This window comes from Felis catus, chromosome C1, assembly GCF_018350175.1.
Source record: "Felis catus isolate Fca126 chromosome C1, F.catus_Fca126_mat1.0, whole genome shotgun sequence".
Taxonomy (NCBI): Eukaryota; Metazoa; Chordata; class Mammalia; order Carnivora; family Felidae; genus Felis; species Felis catus.
In genome coordinates, this window is record NC_058375.1 from 31,627,347 (window position 1) to 31,647,181 (window position 19,835).

At 48.5% G+C, this 19,835-nt stretch overlaps 1 protein-coding gene across 5 annotated transcripts in view; it reads left to right on the forward strand.

Moving 5' to 3' along the window:
- The window catches only part of NFYC (nuclear transcription factor Y subunit gamma), a 66,421-nt gene extending 46,652 nt beyond the window's left edge, over positions 1-19,769 (forward strand). For 4 of the 5 annotated variants that reach the window (XM_019836763.3, XM_045035612.1, XM_019836764.3 and 1 more), the window contains exons 5-10: positions 2,830-2,925; positions 7,918-8,091; positions 11,588-11,746; positions 14,925-15,032; positions 17,487-17,546; positions 18,556-19,769. In XM_019836763.3, coding sequence (XP_019692322.1) covers positions 2,830-2,925; positions 7,918-8,091; positions 11,588-11,746; positions 14,925-15,032; positions 17,487-17,546; positions 18,556-18,987 — 1,029 coding nt within the window. In that variant the 3' untranslated portion in view covers positions 18,988-19,769. The remainder of the gene's footprint in view (positions 1-2,829; positions 2,926-7,917; positions 8,092-11,587; positions 11,747-14,924; positions 15,033-17,486; positions 17,547-18,555) is intronic. The other variant, XM_023258528.2, reaches the window with a different exon arrangement.
- The last annotated feature ends 66 nt before the right edge of the window (positions 19,770-19,835 follow it).

Genomic DNA, 19,835 nt, shown 5'->3' on the forward strand with positions numbered 1-19,835 from the left:
CCTTGCCTTTGTCTGCTTTTCTTGCACCGTTTTGGACCAAAGATTGTTCTTCCTTAGGTTTCTGTCAAGCTGATGTGTGTAATTGGCATCTTCCTCCCACTGTTGTGAGGCAGGCATACTCTATAGCCATGATTGTATTTCCCCACCAAGAATCTTAATTGCCAGTTCTCACGTTTTTCACAGCTCAGTGACTGAACTCTTCACTTGGTGAGCTTTGACTATAGACAGAGGCTCAAGTGTTTGATCTATTTCCAGATGTAAACAACTTCTGGTTGGAAGCCTTGTGAGACTCCAGGAGAGGGCAGTCCCAGGAAGAATCCATCTCACTTACCTCATTTGCCTTTTTGTTCCTTGTCTGCCTTCCTGGGAACCCTTTCCTTTTCTTTCTCATTTTCCTTTTATTTTAAAAATCAACATTCACATTGTGTGTGAATTTCCCTTTACCTCCAAATTGAAGATGCGTGCTTATTTATTCTGCAAGTATTTATTGAACACCCACAGTATGCCAAGCAGTGTTCACACAAAACAGAAAGAACCCCCACACCCTTGGGAAGCCTACATTCTAATGCAGCTAGACATTGAGAACTTACTTTATGCTGCTGTGAAGGAAGCCTATGACTGTAGAGAGATCCAGTTAAAGCTGTCTTCAAGATGAGTCCAGATTAAAAAATGAGCAAGACACTTGGACAGTGTTTCAGAAAAGATACCCAAATGACCAATAAACATATGAAAAGGTGTGCAGCATCATTGTCACCTGGAAACTAGAAATTAGAACAAGACACTGGTTTACATCCACTAGAATGGCTAAAACAAAAATGACTGACAATACCAAGTGTTGGTGAGGGAGTGGGGTGAGTGAAACTCATATAGTGCTTACTGCTGGTCAGGATGTGAAGTGGTCCAGTTGCTTCGGGAAACTGGCACTTTCCAATAAACTTAAATGTATCCCCACTGTGTGACACAGCCGTTCTACTCCTGCGTATACGCCCTGAAGTGTGGATGTTATTGTGTAAGAGTGTTCATAACAAGCTTAATTATGATGGCCAAAAACTGGAGACAACTCAAATATCCATCAAGATGGGGATATAGAAACAAAAGGCTATAGTCATAAAGTGGATTACTACTCCACAACAGTAACAAAAAACTGTTGTTCCATACAATGTGGGTGAAATCTGAAAAAATTATTATGTTAAGCAAAAGAAACCAGAGGGGGAAAAATTATATAACACATGATTCCATATACTCTCACCATCTGTGGTGATAGAAACCAGAGTAGTGCTTGCCTCAGATTCAGGGGGGAGGGCAGTTGATTGGAAAGGGATAGAAGGACACTTTTTATAATCTTATCTGGTTGATAGCTGTGTGGGTACGTATATTTATTAAAATTCATCAAGCTGTGCCCTCAAGACTTCTGTATTTTACTGAATATGAGTATTCAGTAAAATACTACTGGCTTTAACAAAGGCAAAATAAAAAAAGACCAACTCTAAGTATATTTGTGTTTCCAAAATACTGTAGCACACTTTGGTGTATGTTTGGAGGTGTTCTTTTGTTCCCCACCCCCACTGTTCCCCCAATTCCATCCATAGATGAGCTGTTTAGATAGCTTTGAGTAGGTGACATCATCAGGAATGTGATACTGTATCGTACCGATCTTAAATGAGACCTGGCGGCCTTAAGATGCACCCCGTTTCTGTTGGAGGGTTATTGTCAAGCTGGTGGTTGGCAAGAAGGGTGGATTGGAGTTTTGCATTTCAGTGGCTTGGGGCCATCACAGAGACAAGGGAAGGAAAAAACAAAATTTCCATCCCCTTTTGTTTTGTCTGGTGAGTCACCTCTCTTAAGATGTGATATATAGAGAGATTGCTAGGGATTTCTGTTAGCATGTTCACTTACCCCCCAACATTTTATTACGAAAACATTCAAACATAAGCAAAGTTTACAGTATACTTACCTCTTAGATCCTACCGTTAAGTTTACTTGCTTTATCCCCGTATCTGTCTGTCCCTCTGTCCATGAAGTCATCTGTTTTTAAGTGCATTTCAAAGTTTACTTTCCCCTCAAGACTTCAATATGTATACCACTCACTAGAGTTCACTACTTTTTCCTGTTTGTTTTTTTTTTCTGCTTTAAAATTTTCATGCAATGAAGTATACAGATCTTAAGGATCATGTGTTAGTTTTTAATTACAAAATTTTAAAAATTATTTAAAGAAAGGGAGTATCACTCTTAGAATTCCATTGGAACAAGCCTTGGTTTTGGTATCATTAGTCAATTCTAGTAACTTCAGACTTCCCCTTATTCATATCACATTAAACAAGATATAAACCACGGATTTAACATTGTGACTTTGAATTCCAAAATAAAAATCATAGCCTTGTGGGAACTAACATATAGATCCAGTGACTAGAAAATAATTGTAAAAACTTATTAGGGTTTCAATAGAGATTCAGAAAGATTATAAGATTGAATAGTAGCCTAACCTTGAAACCTGCCAGTTGAGATTGCTAGGCTTGTACAAATTTAGCTGGAGGATGATAATTTAACAATTGTGGGGCAGGCCTGGTGTAGGATCCAGCAGAGGTGATAGTCGTAGTTGGAGGCTCAAATCCCTAGCTTGTAGAGCATGAGCTACATGTAGATCTTCCGTGAAGTCTGATGTGAAGTGTATGAGTTTGGCTGTGCTTGCTTTAGCTGTAGCCTTGGCTGTGGTTGTTGAGTTTGGCTTAGAAGTCATCATCTTATCTTACTTGTAACGTGGAGGGTGTAAAGCCAGGTGAACTAGTTTCTCCCCAGGCTAATTTTTCACCCTGCTTTTCTTTGTTACAGAGGAATGATATCGCCATGGCAATTACAAAATTTGATCAGTTTGACTTTCTCATCGATATTGTTCCAAGAGATGAACTGAAACCTCCAAAGCGTCAGGTGAGCCGGGAAGGCATTGCTGCTGCTTCTGACCAAAGAGCACCTTGCGTGCTGGTGTCAGATATGCTCCTTTTCCTCTCTCAAGTCATTTGCTGTTCCTTTTGCTTTTCTTTCTCTAGACCAGATCCATCCTTAACATCTCCCTCTGTTACTCATTTATGGATACTTTTAACTCAGTGCCTCTGAGGTGGTATTTCAGTGAAAGTAGACAAAATGAAAGTTAAAGACAAGTTACAAACAGGAAAGTGAAGCTCATTTCAAGGTATCCTAGGGAATTTCTCAGAATTCTTAATCTGGGATGGGAGAACATTCCCAGCAAGGCACAGATTTTAGATTTTCCAGATACAAAGAAACAGCTTCTCTGTGTGCCCAGTGGTATTTGAATGGACTTTGGTTTTCTCTTACTCTGGTTTGCGGTTCTCTATATAGTGCTCTGGCTATCCATTAGATCACCTGTTAGGGTTTAAAAAAATACTAGTGTCCGGGCCCCACCCCACACCAGCTGAGTCAGAATCTGACGGGGAGGCCCAGGCATCAGTGCTTTGTCGAGCTTTTCAGATGTGCCTAATGTGCACCCAAGTTTGAGAACCACCACTTAAACCATTTTCTGAGCAGTCATGAGAAAGAATGTGAATATCTGTCTTTCCCTCTCTTCTGCCTGCCCCTCTCCAAAGGCCACACTGATTGTCTTTTCAGCACCTTGGGTGCATAAAGCTCTTAACTGCAGTTGTAATAGACCCCTTTCCTGTAGAGCTCATTGTTTGAGGCACACGGATTGCATGACTCAGTCGGTGTGGTAGAGACACTTGGGGAATAGTGGCAGGGTCTGACAGGAACAAAGCCGTGCCTTGTTCTCCTCGCTTTATTTTGTTAATAAAATTTTAAGTGTTTTGAATGAGTTATTTCATAATATATTATCCTTAGAACAGAGTCATTCAGTGACAACCATTGTCCTATGCTGTCTCATACTAATAATCAGTCAGGAAGTATAGAAGTGGGCATCTTAAAGGACACCTGTAATCCTGACCCTGCCTGGGGGCCTTTGGATCAGCAAATCCTCTGTCCCCTCCTTACTAGAGCAGGTGCCTCACTGCGGCTCCGTTCTTTCTGGGCAGTCTTTGCTACTGTAAACATCCTTGACTGGAAGCTGTAAGGTGTTCAGAGGAGCTTTCAGTCGGATGTTTACAGCGGCAGGCTGCCACGGTCGTCCCCCCGCTGCGCATCGCCTTTGAGACAGTCGCAGGTTTGTGCCCACAGGCTCAGTTCCTCCTCTTGGGGTGTTTCCCTCCTCTCTGAGAAGTCACTACAACGAGAACTCCGACTACTTCTCTTCCCCCAAAACAAATGCTACCATACCCCTGCTCTCCTTGTTGGAATTTGTTCCAGAAGCCCCCTTTAAAAACAAGGTGTTGAGCTCTGTGACAAAGTCAGGCCTTGTGCTAACTCCTGCTTGTTCTCTATGGGCCGTCTGCTGAACCAGCTGGCTGCAGGGAAGGGTCATGTCCTGTCCCTTCCTCAAGCCCTCAGTGCCTGACTGACTCAGGGTGTCAGACAGTTCCTTGTTCCATCCTAGCCCGGCTCACAATGCTGTGATCCATCTCCTTTTAAAGCATGTCTAGCTGAAACAGCTCCTTGCTGCCTGGATTCAGGTCTTTGTAGGTGTTCAAGCCATTGATTGGCGTCCTGTTGGGGACAGCTGCTGCCTGGCCTTTGAAAGGTTGAGATTGCTGAAAGCTGGCCTGAAATTCTAAGATAGCACTTTTAATCCTCTGTAGACTCAAAGTTTTCCCAAGCTCCAAATTGGCTGGCACCTCCTTAAGTCCTTTAAAAGCGCCTACTCTCCAAAACTCACCCTTTCTGAAGGAGGCAGCAGTTCATTTCTGGCTACTGAAGCAAATGTACTTTTTTCAGTTTGGGGCTGGCTGCACAACTCTGTAGTGATGGCCCTGGGATGCTGCTCATTCTCTGACATTTGTCAGTCACCACTTCTGAAAAGATTCCAAGCGTAAGCCCTCTGGTCAGGGAGGCCACTGCGAAAGCTGGGCAAGTGCCCCATTCTGGATTGATCCAGTCATTCAGAGATTGTCCTAGCGCAGGGGGTGATTTCCCACTGCTGGGGAGACAAACTAGCCAGAAATACTGAATTGTAGATCTAAGGTCCTTGACTTCTCAAGAAATGCTTGGAAATTTCTCTTGTTCTTTGGGGAAGCCAGTAAAGGCTATTTAGAAGCAGAGAAGAGTTGAGGCTGACTTCTACTCCACTAAAGCTATGAGTTGAAAGTTCCTGCCCATTGAAATGTCATTTTCTCTTCACCCATTTCTTTAAGCCAAGCATAATCATTCCCTTGCTAGCTTGCCCTCCATTGGCCGGATGAGTCTTCATAATGCAGAAGAACCTTAGATGTGCCTCCTTCCATTCCGGTTATTCAAGAACAATCTCGCCTGGTCCTCACAACACAAACCTAGGCCCCTCTACTTGGTACTCTCAGAGTGACCTAGACACTGCCTAGTTCATAAACAACTTAAGGGGGAGTGATGGGCAGTTTAGGAGAAGCTTTTTACCTGCTGTCACAGTTTTTGGCAAGGAGCATTTTGGCTTTTGAAAGGGATGCTTAAAGGGTTTGCTTTTTGTCTGGCAAAAAGACTATATTCACTTGTAGACCAGTTGCAGTCAGAGATAACTGGAGACAGAACAATCACAGGTCAGGGCTGGGAGGCACCAGTTTCTCCCTCCTCCCTGACTTCCTTCAAGTTGGTTGTGGCGGTGGGGGGTGGGGGGTTCGTGGTTCTCTACACCGTCTCATTACCCAAGAGCTTTTGTAAGTTAGGTCTAGACTACAGTGATGGATGTTTTTTTTTATAAAATGAGAAGGGCATTCTCAGTGGAAAATAAATACGTTGAACCTATTTCAAGAGCTTTGAAAAGAGCTGTTGGCCTTTGTTTCTTGGTTAAGGGAGGGTATCTGTATTTATCCCTGCCACAGCCAAGAGCTAATTGACAGGCTGGCCTTTATTTATAATGGTGAAAAGTTGAGTTGAAATGGAGATGATGATGATGTCACAGTTACATTGTTCTGGAAACTGAGACCTCAATGAAAATAAAGGGGACCTCCTTTTTCTTCTGCCTCAGCATGGTTATGGTCAGGGTTCAGATTGTTTGGGTCTAAAGCACAGACTGCATTAACCTAGAAAATTCATTCTTGTTTGAGAACTAGCTTAGAAATCCAGAATGTTAAAAGTGTCTGCTGAGGCTGGGTGGGTGGCCGTTAGGGAATCTTGTCATGCCAAGACCCCAGTTCCTCAAAGCCTGGATGTCAACAGTACTAGTATCCTGGGCCCCCAGTCACCAGGCAAGCCCTGTTCTGTAGGGGACATGAGCTCCCCCACACCATGACCACAAAATCCTAGAGGTAACAAAAGAGAGTGTAGCTACTCTTTTCTGTTGGTAATAGCTGTTGGGTTCAAGAGACTGTCATACACCAACTTAAGCGAAAAAGCACTTTCCCGGGTGCCTGGCTGGCTCAGTCAATAAAGCATGTGACTCTTGATATTGGGGTCGTCGTGAGTTTAAGCCCCATTCTGGGTATAGAGCTTAAAAAAAAAAAAAAGCACTTTCCTACCTGCAGCTGTCTGCCTGGCTCTATAAATCCATCCATCATTCAGCAACCTCTTACTAAGTACCTACAAGGGAATGAATGGCTGGAACAGTGGAGAGCAAGAGTTTAGCCCTCATAGGTCTTCCACTCAAGCAGGGAGGGCACTTGACAAGCAAGCAAAACAAAGTGTAGTGAGGAAAGGACTGCACAACATAGATTGGGGCACCTAACATAGTGAGGGTATGGGGTCAATACCGGCTGTGTCATTGTCATTTTGGGGAACTTTGAGGCAGCCCACAGTGCCTCTGTACCTTGAAGAAGTGCCTTTTCCTCTCTTCTTGAGCCTGGCATACTTAGCCCAGAACAAGGAATTGGGTAAATGAAGCAAATTTTCTGCTCAGTCAACCCAAGTGGTTGTATGTTTCTGTTGTTTTTGTTGTCCCAGGCAGGGGCACCGTGTGTCGCAGGGCCCTCCGGAGCAGACGCCGATCTCTGTGTCAGTGGTCAGGGGCCGGTCAACCCCGGACCCTCAGGCTCGTACCATGTCGTAGTGTGTGTAAACATCCTACACTCTCAGCTGTGAGCTCAAGGTGGCTGGGAGAGGGTTGTTTACTCCTTCTGCCATGGAAAACGTCAGCTGAAGAAGGAACAGTCTCTTCATCCCGCAGATTGGACAGAATGCGACCTCCCTAGTCAGCCAAGGCCGCCCCCCAGCGGAGAGCTGTCCCTCAGGCCCCCTGGGTTGCGCTTCCGTGGCTAAGTACAACCAGAACCAGACCTGACGCTGGACAGATGTGCCTTCAGTGACCACGGAGCTCTTGATGTGCTGTGAAAAGCTAGGCGCTTACCTACCAGTGCTCTTAATCCTGACACTCAATTCTGAAGTTCCAGCCCAGGGAAAGCCCTGTTTCCCTTTTCCCTGCTCTGTCCCTCCAGAGCTGGCAGGAACCAAATAAGGAGAGTGCTGCCTACTGGGGAGATTGGGGGCTGGCCTGAGATGAGAGCCTGATGTTTGGGTAGCATCTTCCCAGTGCTCGCAATTAGCACCGTTTGCAGATCACAGGCCTTGACGGCGTTTACTGACAGGCACTGCTGGTGCGTGGTTTTTAGTTACGGTAATTATTTGCCCATTTGCAACTCATCACGCAATGGGTGATTACTCTGTACTTCAGAAAATTGGCTGTATGTTTTGTGAAGCCTATGGAATCTGTTATTTTTAGTTTGATTTAGCACAACTGGTCTCTTCGAATTCCACTTTCCCTTGGCTTCAAATGTGGAGAGCTCAGCATTCAGCAGGCAACTGCACAGAGTCCGTTTGGGGGAAGAATGGAAATTCACTGTGGCGGCTGCTGAGTCAGTTCTTTTCCTCTTACCTGCTGCTCCTTCTACCCCACAGGAGGAGGTGCGCCAGTCCGTGACCCCCGCCGAGCCCGTCCAGTACTACTTCACACTGGCTCAGCAGCCCGCTGCCGTGCAAGTCCAGGGGCAGCAGCAGGGCCAGCAGACCACCAGCTCCACGACCACCATCCAGCCTGGGCAGATCATCATCGCGCAGCCTCAGCAGGGCCAGGTCTGTGAGCTGCAGAGGGTGCCCACCGGCAACACGGCACCGCTTAGGTTGGGGAGAGCACGGCTGGGGCAGAGGAGCAGGCCGGTCGTTTTATGACACCAAGTTTGAAGTCTAGAAACTTGGGCTTCTCCCCAGATTCAGCCACCAAAGTGACATGTCACCCTGACCTCTCTGGGTCCTGGTTTCCTCACGGATCACATGAGGAGATGCAGTGAGAAGATGCTCTCCAGGATCCCTATGAGCTAAAACATTTTGGAAGGAAAAAAGTCTATACCATGCCCCCATGAAGAGTAGTTAACATCCCCATGGGAGGTATGACAAGTGGACCCCGTGCCTGTGTCTACACCAGAACTAGGATTTGTGGTACCTCTAAGGAAGAGATCAGGCATCATTTCCAGTTTGCGTACTTCCCCTCCTCTTCTCCCTGTCATTTCTCCGTCACACCATAGTTGTGTCAAGTGATCTTTTTACAGTAGCAACCAGAATATTCCCTCCCCCCAGTGGATTGTTGTGAAAGCATTAACATCCATGCTTGTTGGGGATCGCGGGAGGCTGTGAAGAACTCAGTCCTCTGAGCTCTGACTCCAGATTCCCCGACAAGCATTAATTTATTCACCAAAGATTGAGTCCTATCCTATGTGCCTGGAATATAAGCATGAATAAAACAGTCCCTATTTTTAAGAATTTTCACAATCGGAGTGCCTGGGTGGCTCAGTTGGTTAAGCGTCCTGACTGTTGATTTCAGCTCAGGTCATGATCTCTCACAGTTAGTGGAATCGAACCCCACACTGGCCTCTGTGCTGACAGTGTGGAGCCTGCTTGGAATTCTCTCTCTCCTTCTCTTTCTCTGCCCCTCCCCTGCTCATGCGCTCACTCCCACTGGTGCTGTCTGTTTGTCTCTCTCTCTCTCAATAAATAAATAAGTAAATAAACAAACATTAAAAAAAAAAAAGAATTTCCACAAACTAGTAGGGTACAATTACATAAAGGTCATACCACCACCACCTGAGAAGTGTAGAAATATTCTTAGGGCTGTGTAAAGGGTGTTAAGGGACACATCAAAAGGGATACCTAACAAAAATGTGAGAGAGGTGGTAGAAGTGGATGTCAGAGAAGGTTCCCGAAAGGGAATAATCCAACTTTTAGAGGGAGAACAGTGGCTATGAATCAGATAAAGAGGGCAAGGAGGGCTTTCCCAGTAGCACAGCACAAGCAAAGGCTTGGAGGTGGGAACCCGCACCGGGAGTGGCGGGAGGGGGCAGTCAGCATGGGGACATCTAGGCAAGTCTGAAAATAGAGGCAGAGGACACATGCTAGATAGTCTTGTGTATGCCGGTAAGGATCTGGGTTTGCCTAGGAGGAAAAAACGATGACGGAGGTAGATTTAACTATTAATTATGATTTTAGGATTTATTCCCTGCTCCCTTTTTTATCCGTATAACAAGTTTTAGGGTGCTCGCTCTTTGCCAGACACTGTGCCGGGCAGGAGGGGTTCAAAGATGATCACAGCCTAGTCCCTGCTTCAAGGCGTTCACTGTACCATGATGCCTAAGGGATCTTCTTTGGCCAAGGCTTGTGCCTCTGCAGTGGTGAGAGCTTTATCCCTCCACAGAGCAAACTTTGAGGGAGTCTACGAAGCGCTGGCTCTCATCGACTCAACATCTAAGAAGCTCGTGGTTGTTGTGTCCTGACAGCAGGGCACACGCCATACGTGATTTGACAGCTGCCAACTAGCACAAGCCTTCATTTTCCTGAAGTGACTCAGAAATACCATGGAAATCCTCTTGGGGAAATTGAGTTGGTAAAGTACAGTGATGAGTTGGCAGTATACATTTTTTTTAGTCAGCAAGAATTTCATCTATTCTCTTTGCCACCCCAGACTTCTCAGCGTGGAGCTGGTGAGGCTTGTGGGGATGGGGAAGTTGGCCTCTCTCTGTGTCTTCTAGCTGTGGTTCTCTGTCCTGCTGGTTCAGGGTGGCCTTGTGCTGTATCACCCCTGCTTAGGCCTGTAGTAATGATTATTTCAGGTTGAGTTCAGATAACCTTTGCGGGACAGAACACATATTAAAGTTGGAAGGAAAGCATATTTTGGTAAAGTGAATCCTGTGCGTTCTGTCATAAAATTGGAAACTTCTATTCCTGGAGGTTGGAATAGAATAGGCTGAGTTGAAAATCGTGGCCTGAGAGAACAGGAGGTGTTTCCTGTTGTCCTGGCCTACCGCATGTATTTTTACAGCGATCCCTCTGTCCTCTTTACCCGCTGTGTCCAGTTCATAGTAATTTCTCCTTCCTTAGTAATCCCCTGCATCTCCTCTATAGTTCCTGGGACACATCCCCTTCTCCTGTAACTAGATGCATAGTATACGTATGCAGGCAAAGTCTGAGAGCATCAGAATAACAACATCAGTAGAAGCCCAGATTCACTGAGATTCCCAGAGTCGTCTTACTGAGGTAATTCTTAATTCAGAGTGGGACGGGACCATACCCAAATTGGGGCATTGGGGGTGTGAGAGTAGTTTAAAAGATTCCACCCTCCTGCCACTCCCATGACCGCCACCCCCTGACCCCTCCATTGCCATGTGCCACCACCACCCCACCCCCACCACATGAACCGTGTGCTGGGCCCACTGCTCTAGGTAATCTGCAAAGGTCACATCTGGGGCTAAAGTTTTAAAATTTTGAACAAGTGACCGACCAACCCTTTTGACAGTTCACGTCTACCGTCTCTCAAAGGAGTAAGTTTCATAGGACTACAACCCACTAAGTTTGTGTGAGAGACACGGAACCTGCCAGGTCGTGTGTGGTAGGCAGAATTTTCTTACATCTGAGATTCTTGTTTCTGGAAAGATAAAATCCTCGCTTTATTAAATTCTGTTACTTAGGGGTGGCCTCAGTTAACATCCACATCTTAGTGGCGTTTGCCTCTCCCGTGGGAAGCCGTGCTGGATCCAGAGCAGCCAGCTGGCCGGTGTGGGCTGGCGCTGCTCTGCTGCTTGAGTGCAGCCAGCGTGCGCCTTAGTTTCCTCCCAGTGTCTTGCATGCCTGGAATGGAGTCCAGGATCCTGAACCTAGTAAATTCGTACTGACCCCGCTTTCCATTCAGTTTGCTCTCCAAATTCACCTGCTCCAGACCTGACTTTGGCCATTTCTCAAATGAACTGTCATGGTTGCTTTTGATTCTCTTGTATCGGATGTGCCTTTCTTTCGTTGCAAGAGCTCTGAAAGATTGCAGTATTTGAAGCATCGAGGTGTTTGGGGCTTGGGCAAATATTCTGTACCATGAGCCTAAACATCTGCGTGGCTTTCTCCCATCTTTTGTCTTGGAGAGTAACTTTAGCAGTGCCCTGTACACTGAGTATTGCTAAATAGTGTTAAGGTGAGTTCGGGTGTCCATGGAGGGGGTTTGCTCCCAGTTAATTGGTCGTTATTAACCCCTCGGTAAGCGCAGTGGCTCTAATCTCGAGCTGAATCCTCTTTTCTCATAACTCCTCTCTAGACCACACCTGTGACCATGCAGGTTGGAGAAGGTCAGCAGGTGCAGATTGTCCAGGCTCAGCCGCAGGGTCAAGCCCAGCAGGCCCAGAGCAGCACCGGACAGACCATGCAGGTGATGCAGCAGATCATCACAAACACAGGAGAGATCCAGCAGATCCCGGTAAGGCCCGTTCTGCCTTGCAGCCGCAAGGCGCTGTGCTCGTGTGGGGGCGGGAGTGCTTCCAGATCTTACACACAGAGGATCTCGTATACCCATATGTGTAGATGTACACGTGTTTTTTTAAACCTATGTCCCTGTTCACCCAGACCACAACTTGCTTCCCTGTATACTGCCTGCTTTCCTCTAATCCACTTCAGGTTTGCCACCGTGGGGCAGCGCCTCTCCACGTCCCCGCACTCCACCTACGCAGAGGATGCTGGTAACCACTGTTCCATGCCAGGACCTGACGGCCCTGGGAGGCAGTCCTGTCTTTTGATTAGCAGAGAATAAGAAGGAGGTGTACGGGGAAGGCCATAAATAACACTTGTTGCATATTCATGAGTCAGTTCCCAGTGGAGCCTGCAGCAAAGTGTATTTTTGGCTTTCATTTAACTTACCCATTCCTTCACTGTGGACTGCTGCTTCCTGTGTGCCTTGAGGGATTTCATTTCTTAGATTTGTTGGCTTTTTTACTTGTACTTGCTCTTTTGTAAGAAATGTCCTGTCTTAACACTTGCCACCTATACACTGGTCATTTTGCCACCCGAAAACGTGGAAAGTGAGTGACACGGAGCAGTCCTTCTGTTTCTGCCCCTTGGTCTGCCTGTCGTAAATGACACGGAGGCAGATATAGAAAGTCATTTGGACTTGGCTAATCACTTCCTCTTTGCAGAAAGCTCTGTTTTTGTAACTGTTCTTACTAAGTTAGCAGATAGACCAAGAGAAAGCTTAGGAAAGTGGAGTGTGTGAGTCTCTGTGCCTGTCTTTCTGTCTCCTCTCCCTCCCTCCCTTTCTTGCGCTTTTGGCGCACTCTCCCTCTGCTAGAGCTTGCTCCTCCCTCCCTCCCTCCCTCCCTCCCTCCCTCCCTCCCTCCCTCCCTCCCTCTCTCCCTCCCCCTTCCCCCTCCACCACCCCCCCCACCCCCCCCACCCCCCCACATACAGACCCATCAGTTTCAGGTGCCTTGCCTCATTGTGTCAGGCACTAACCAAGACCTCTCTCTTGAATGGTCCTCTGTTTTACATGTGAAGGCATCAGAACAAAATTTACTTAAGCAGAGAAGAGTTCCCACTTTATAGTAACTTTAACTCGAGTCTTTTTAACCCTCTGGGGTACAGAGCTTTAGCACATATTTGTTGCAAATTCATTATTTTCAGATCCCTTCTGTAGGAGTCTGCATTTCTGAACTCAAGAGTGCTCACCCCAATAGAGGGGACCTTCAGGAAGGAAACTTTGCTTCTCTTTTGAAAGCCCGAGGAGCTGGCTTATTTATCCTGTAGTTAACATCAAAAAGCTGCCAGGCGCCCCAGACCTGTCCTTGTGGTAGAGCACTGAGGGCAGAGCATCATTAGACGTCTAAACCTAAGCCTAAAAGAGGACCTTCTTGCTTCTAAGAACTGCTTGGAAACTCTCTGGCTCACAATTTTTCAGTCACATCTGTTTCTGCAAAGAGCTCTTCCCAGCTGAGAGGTGTAAAATCTCTGTGGCTGTCAGTATACTTTCCCTGTTCTTAAGACAAGGCTTTAGTCTTTCATCCTGGTTCCTGGTCTGGAGTTCGGGGACTCCTGGGACCAGCCACCATCAGTGTCGGCAGATGAGGCTTCCCGAGCCTCCACACAGATGCCTTCAGCCCCGCAAACAACTTAGTGTTGTTGCCTGGAAGCCACATTACGGGATTTAAGGGGGGAGGTCTGGGCCTGGCATCACAACTTCCCAGCAGCTCTTCTTGACGTGTTCTCGGAAAGAAAAGACCGCAGGTCGCAATATCTTGCCCTGTCTCCTGTGAACCCGGTTCTTAACGGGTTTAGATTTTCTATCCCTCCGTTTTCCTAAGTGGACAATTCTGGAATGGTCTACCAAGAACTTCCAAGGTCTACACTGACTACCAAGTGTTAGTCTTTTCTTGGCGGGTCACATCCCCTTTGAGACCGCAGTTGCAGAGAAGCAGTGTGACTGCACGCACACGGGCAGTTGCATTTACCAGCACTGTCCTCATGGAGGTAAAGTTCCCTGCCAGGGAGCTGGCTCTTGAAGGCAAGGGGAGAACTCACTCCGGGACAAGGAGGCATGACTTACCTGTTCACGTCAAGAAGTTCACCCTTGCAACAAAGGCAGGCTGGGCAGCCAGGGAGGGTGGTGTCTGGGCCCTCAGATAGAGAGAGACCAGTCTGTCCTCCTGGTACCTCTTTCATCGCCCAGATCCCGAGTGTGGATGTCTGCAGTGCTCTGCTGACTCTCTTCTGCTGAGCCATGGCTCCTCTCAGTGCAGCCGCCTTGGTCTCTCCGTTCCCGCTCGAGGCACAGAGACTTCCATGGTACACTGGAGCGTTAAGAGCCTGAGTTAAGGCTTTTAGCGCACAATTAAATGCAGCATGTGGTATTATTGTATTATCTGAGACTTAATCTTAAGCATGAGGGACTCTAAAGGCCTTTTTGTAGCTTTGGTTTCCCGTGATGGGGTTTTCTCTGAAAGGTTTATTGATTCAATTTCCCCTTGGGAGGAGTTTGGCTAGAAGCTAGTGCTGAACACCAAAGATCCTAAAAGTCCCACAGACCCCCATTGGTCCTGGCTCTTGGGGACAGAGATAGTGAAGCAGGCCAGCTTTTTCTTCCGAGATGTGCAGCATGGGGTTGGGCAGGACTGGGGCTAGGGCACGGAGTGACAGCCATCTGCCGTGGGCTCCTGGCAGATGCTGGAGCTCTTGTGAGTATTGGATCAGCCATCCCGGGAAATAGGGTGGCGGGGTGTGGAGGTAGAGGGGGGGAAAGGCCCACACTTTAGGGACAGAGCATTCCGATCATGTCTCACAGTCTTTGGGATAAAATCCTAAGATAAACTAAGCAAACAGCTAAGAGTCCGTGAATGTTGAGGGTGCAGCCATGCTGTTCGTCACATATGTGGCCAGATCCTCTGGGAAGTTTCTCCACAGTCCATTCAGGGAACATATCCTCTGTTGTGTTTTGTGACTTGTGGGGTGGGGATGTTCTGGTTTTGCCTGTATTGACCTCTGTTGAAGAGGAGCTTTTCAGAGTCAGCTTCTTTGGAGAGCTTGGGGGGCAGGGGACGGTCACCGCAGGGGAAGCTTGCCTGGTGAGGCCACACTCAGTCCCCTGCGTCTGTCTGTCTGCCCCACCCTAGGTGCAGCTGAATGCCGGCCAGCTGCAGTACATTCGCTTAGCCCAGCCTGTATCAGGCACCCAAGTCGTGCAGGGACAGATCCAGACACTTGCCACCAGCGCTCCACAGGTATGTGCCCCGAAGGTGCAGGGCTTGGGTAGGGGACCGGCCCGAGCTGGCTTCTGGCTGGAAAGAAGGGCTCAGCAATCGCTCTCTTGCCACCTCACCCTTCAGCAAGAGACACCTCCACACCCTTCACATCTCTTCACCCCAAAGGACAGACGGGGTTCAGTGGAGGACTGGATTCAAAGCGTGTCTCTTACCATCTTGTTCTCGAGGGACAAAGAAATGCAAAGGAGGGGAAATCTCAAGGACGCTTGTGAAGAAAGCCTGATGTATGTGTGTACATGTCTGACCAGAGGAAGCACTTTGACAGACTGCCTCATCGTCAGCCTGAGTTTCCATCTTTGAACCTAAATAGCTGTTGTGTTCTGGCAGCCGCTGTGCCCTTTGGAAAGTTAGCCTGGATTTTACTTCCCCATGCACGCCCAGCCAGAGACTGTCCGCTTCGTCTCCTCTCGTGCCCTAAGAGACGGAGGACTGTGAGCCACAGGTGCTGAGGGGACAGCCTCCCTGGGCTTGAGGATTGGGGGTTGGGCAGTATGGGCATCATTTGCACTGGATGGGGGATGCTGGTCAGGGGGAGGCATTGTTAATGGATTCTTTTGCCTCAGACCCAAAAAAAGCAGCGATCGTTTAAGAGCTGGACCCGTCTGGCCCAGTTGCATTTCTGGTGATGTATCTATTGACAGTGGTGACAGAGCTGAGTTTGTAGAGCAGGTCTCCAAAGATCTCATTTGGGAAAATATAAGGAATGAGCCAAAAGCAAGGCTTCTGAGTTCCATATAGTCTCTGGGATCATTAAAGGGCCTGTTCTAAACCCATGCCTTGGCTCACATAAGGGCTTGGCCTTTTCCCTAATTCCTTTGGGGCTGACTGGCATGGAGTCACATCTCCAAACCGGTCAGGTCACACCCTTAGGTACCCCTCTTTTTAAAACACAAAAAACAAAAAGTCTTGTAAGATTTTAACCTGGGGTCCAAAAACTTTTCATGGCGAGGGGGTGGGAGGAAATGAGAAAGAAGAGGTTTTAGTTCCTCAGAGGCCAGTTTGGGGGCCAGAAACCAAAGCCAGTGAGTGGGGAGAGTCGGGTTGTCAGACAGGAGGGGGAAGAAGCAAGAAGAGGGCACCATTACAACAATGACATTACAACAGGTTGTGACTGTGACGGCCCGGCATGTAGTAGTACGTGTTTGTTGAATGACTGCTGAGTGAATAACGTGTAAATGGCATTTAAAGGTAAATGAAATTTTCTCAGCTCGTGTGAAGAGCAGTCCTGCTGGCCACAGGGCACAGTTGACCTTCTCATCTATGAAGAATATTTGCCATTTGTCTCAGGGTCATTCATTTATTCTGTAGACATTTCTTGAATACTTAACTTTGCACTGGAGGCTGTAAAGATAGCCACTTAGAGACGGGTAGACTGGTGGGAGGGGAAGGACCCCCAGTAAGGGACAACAGTAGGAAACCGTCATGAAGCCCTATCACGCCTGTCCCCTCCTTACTCCTGACGGCCTTACGGGTAGGCCTGACAGGGTGTTTTTGGCTGTTGTGAGGACCCTCGAGAGGATAGTCTGTACCTTGCAGGTTGGCTGTGAGGGTTCCAGGAGATGGTACACAGAGGACGTTCCTAGTCAGATGTTGCAGAGGTGCACATATGCACATAAGCCTGCTTTTGTCTTCTTACTAGTCTACCAGGCTGCGTCCGTAGCTCGCACTATATGATGCGGTTCTGCACGTCAGCCAGCACGTTTCTTTTCAAATGTACTTAAAATCCCCACGTAAGATTGTAAGTACATGTGATACATGTTTTCCTTGCTCCACCCGCCTCCACCCTCCCCCCCCCACCACCACCCCCACCCCCTGCTTGGCCCAGACGACTTCACGTGGCCTGTCTCGGAAAAAGTACTTCATAGGTGTGCCACAAGGGCTTCCAGGGCCAAGGCCACCTCCCCGCCAGGGTGTTTCATATTCCAGGCAGATAATCTAGGTGATACGGGTTTGGTTTGGAGCCCACCTTCCAAGAATGAAACAGACCACTCACCCCTTTGCCCCGTGTTTTGCAGTCTGCATTCACTGGCTAAAGGTCTCCCGGGGTTTCTGCCTGAGCCGTAAATGTCAGGCCTTGTCATGTTAGCACCTAGGAGCTTGCAATGAGAAGCAGGTGGGAAGCAGGTGGACATTAAGAGAGAGGGTTATGGAAGTTGTGTATGTTACACGTTCTGGGGTCCTCTGTGGTCCCCTCTGTGGCCCTCGGCTCGGAGTAGCCATCAGTAGTTGGGATGGGGAAGGACCCTTGCTCTCCTGCTACTCATTAAGCACCTGCTCTGTGCCAGGCCTCATTCCGGGCACTTGATGTGCATTGTCTCACGCAGTCTTCACAACCCTCTCCTGGTTGTGGGCTGCCGGAGGAGTGGGCCAGACCCTGCAGCTGACCTTCCTCTGCCATCTTGATTCCTGCAGATCACGCAGACAGAGGTGCAGCAAGGACAGCAGCAGTTCAGCCAGTTCACGGACGGACAGGTAGGACACCCAGCTGGGGGAGGGGCCGTGGGGGAGAGGCTGTGGGGGGGTAGCGGGTGTGAGATCTGTGGGTTTGGATGGTTACGGCAGCTGTCCTATTTTCCGTTAATGAGTGGACAGAAATTGTTAAAGTGGGTTCAGTCTTGAATTTGGAGTACAAATCCTTTAGCTTTAGATTTGTGGGAGCTGAAAATAATCTCAGACATTATATAGTCCCAATCCCCATTTTACAGATGAGTCAACTGAGTCCTAGAGATGAGAAGTGTCTTGTCTGTGCTCACGCAGCTCTTGATTGCAGAACCAGGACTAGAATGCGGGTCTCCTGTTTCCTTCTTTAGGACTAGTTTTTTCTAAGCTATGCCGCTTTTTAATAGCATGGGTTAGTTGAAATACAGCGAACATGTGACTTCTCAAGCTCTCTTGGTGCCTGGAATTCAGTAATTCTGAACTCATGTGAGGAAGGAGTCACCCTTTCCCTCTGTCTTTTCCCTCACACTAACAGTCCCAGAGACCCCCGAGTACATGGTAGGATGACCACCACCCCCCCCCCACGCCTGTGTTCTCTGCTGCCCAGAAGGGAGAGGAGCCGGCATCAGGACCCACGTCTGGCCCCTGCCTGCACCACACACTAGGCTCACATGCCAGGGCTCTTGTGGCACGGGGTGGGGGGTGGGGGGGGGGTCTTCGCCTGTGGGCTTTTGGAGGGGGGAATGCTTGAGAAGTCAAGCGTCCAGTTGGCCGTGTCTTTCCACAGTGGCTACCTGAGCTGCTTCTCCACGCCTCACGGGTCTTGGCTTAGTAAGCGTTTAAACCCAGGCCACCTCCTCAGCAGGGCCCATGTAGGAAACGCGGGTTCACTGTAGCCTCGGCCTGAGCCAGGTACTCGGAGGAAAGGAGGAGGAGAGGGGGTAATCCTACTGCCCCTGCTAGTGAGGATGACCAAGAGTTGGGGAAATGCTGACTTCCAAGCTGCTGGTACAGTGGATCGAATTGCTTGTGTTTGTCACAGAGGAACAGCGTGCAGCCAGCCCGAGGCTCTGAGCTAACGGGAGAGGCAGAGCCCAGAGAAGTGAAAGCCACGGGAAATGCAACTCCCTGCACCTCTTCCCCGCCCACCACACACACCCCCTCACACCGGGCCGGAGCCTCCTGTGTCTGCTGCGCCCAGCCCCCGCAGAGCCCCACTCCCCCTCCTCCCTCCGACGCCTTACAGTGGGTGGTGGTCGAGGTGTCCGGGGCCCCCAGCCAACTCGAGGCCCATAGGGAGCTGCATGCCCCTCTCCCGGGGGTGACCTCACTCTCTCCTCTCCACCCCTCGCAGCAGCTCTACCAGATCCAGCAAGTCACCATGCCCGCCGGCCAGGACCTCGCCCAGCCCATGTTCATCCAGTCAGCCAACCAGCCCTCCGACGGGCAGGCCCCCCAGGTGACCGGCGACTGAGGGCCTGAGCTGGCAAGGCCACGGACGCCCAACACAATTTTTGCCATACAGCTCCGGGCGATGGGTACAGCCTCCCTCCCCAGAGGACCCGGCCGACCTCCGCGCCTCCTACAGGCTAGGACACTGGTGCACTGCGCCCCACGCTGGAGGCCGAGATTCTCCAACAGAAAGATGCAATATTTTTTATTTCCTTTTTCTCCATTTTTTCTCCGAGGAATCAATATTTCAGTATGTTGAGCTGTGTGTCCAATGCTATGAAATGAATATTAAATAACATATTTATGGCATTTTCTTGAAGAGTGTGGTTGAAGAAGTATTTCTTTTGTTTTCCTTTTTTTTTTTTTTGATTCTTACCGCCACTTCTTTCCAGGAGCACATCTCCTCAGGGGGGTATGTTATCTCCTGACTCTCGGAGCAGCTGCGGCCCTAGGATTTGCCACCTTGTTCTGCCCGCAGATTGAATTAGGTGACCACGTAGCTTCTTTCTCACTAGTGGTCCTCTTCCTCGTGACCCTGTGCTCGTCCCAGAGCTCTGTGTGTTTGCACCCAGAGGCCGTGGAAACATTCCTTGCGTTTAAGAGGTGAACTCATTTGCCATGGAGAGTGGATGGTTTCATTTCCAAACCCTTCTCTCCCAGGGACCCAAGGAGACTAGAACTTTGTGCATTTGCCCACCTCCACCCCCCATTTTTTATCTTTAAAATGCATTAAAAATTGTGCTAGTCTCCTTTGCTGCATGGACTTCAAACTGCATGAAATGCAATAAATCTCATTTTAGATAATTTAGAGTCTGGGTTTCTGTGTATGGGGCATTCATGGGGCCACTTTTCTTGGGAAGGCTTGGAAAT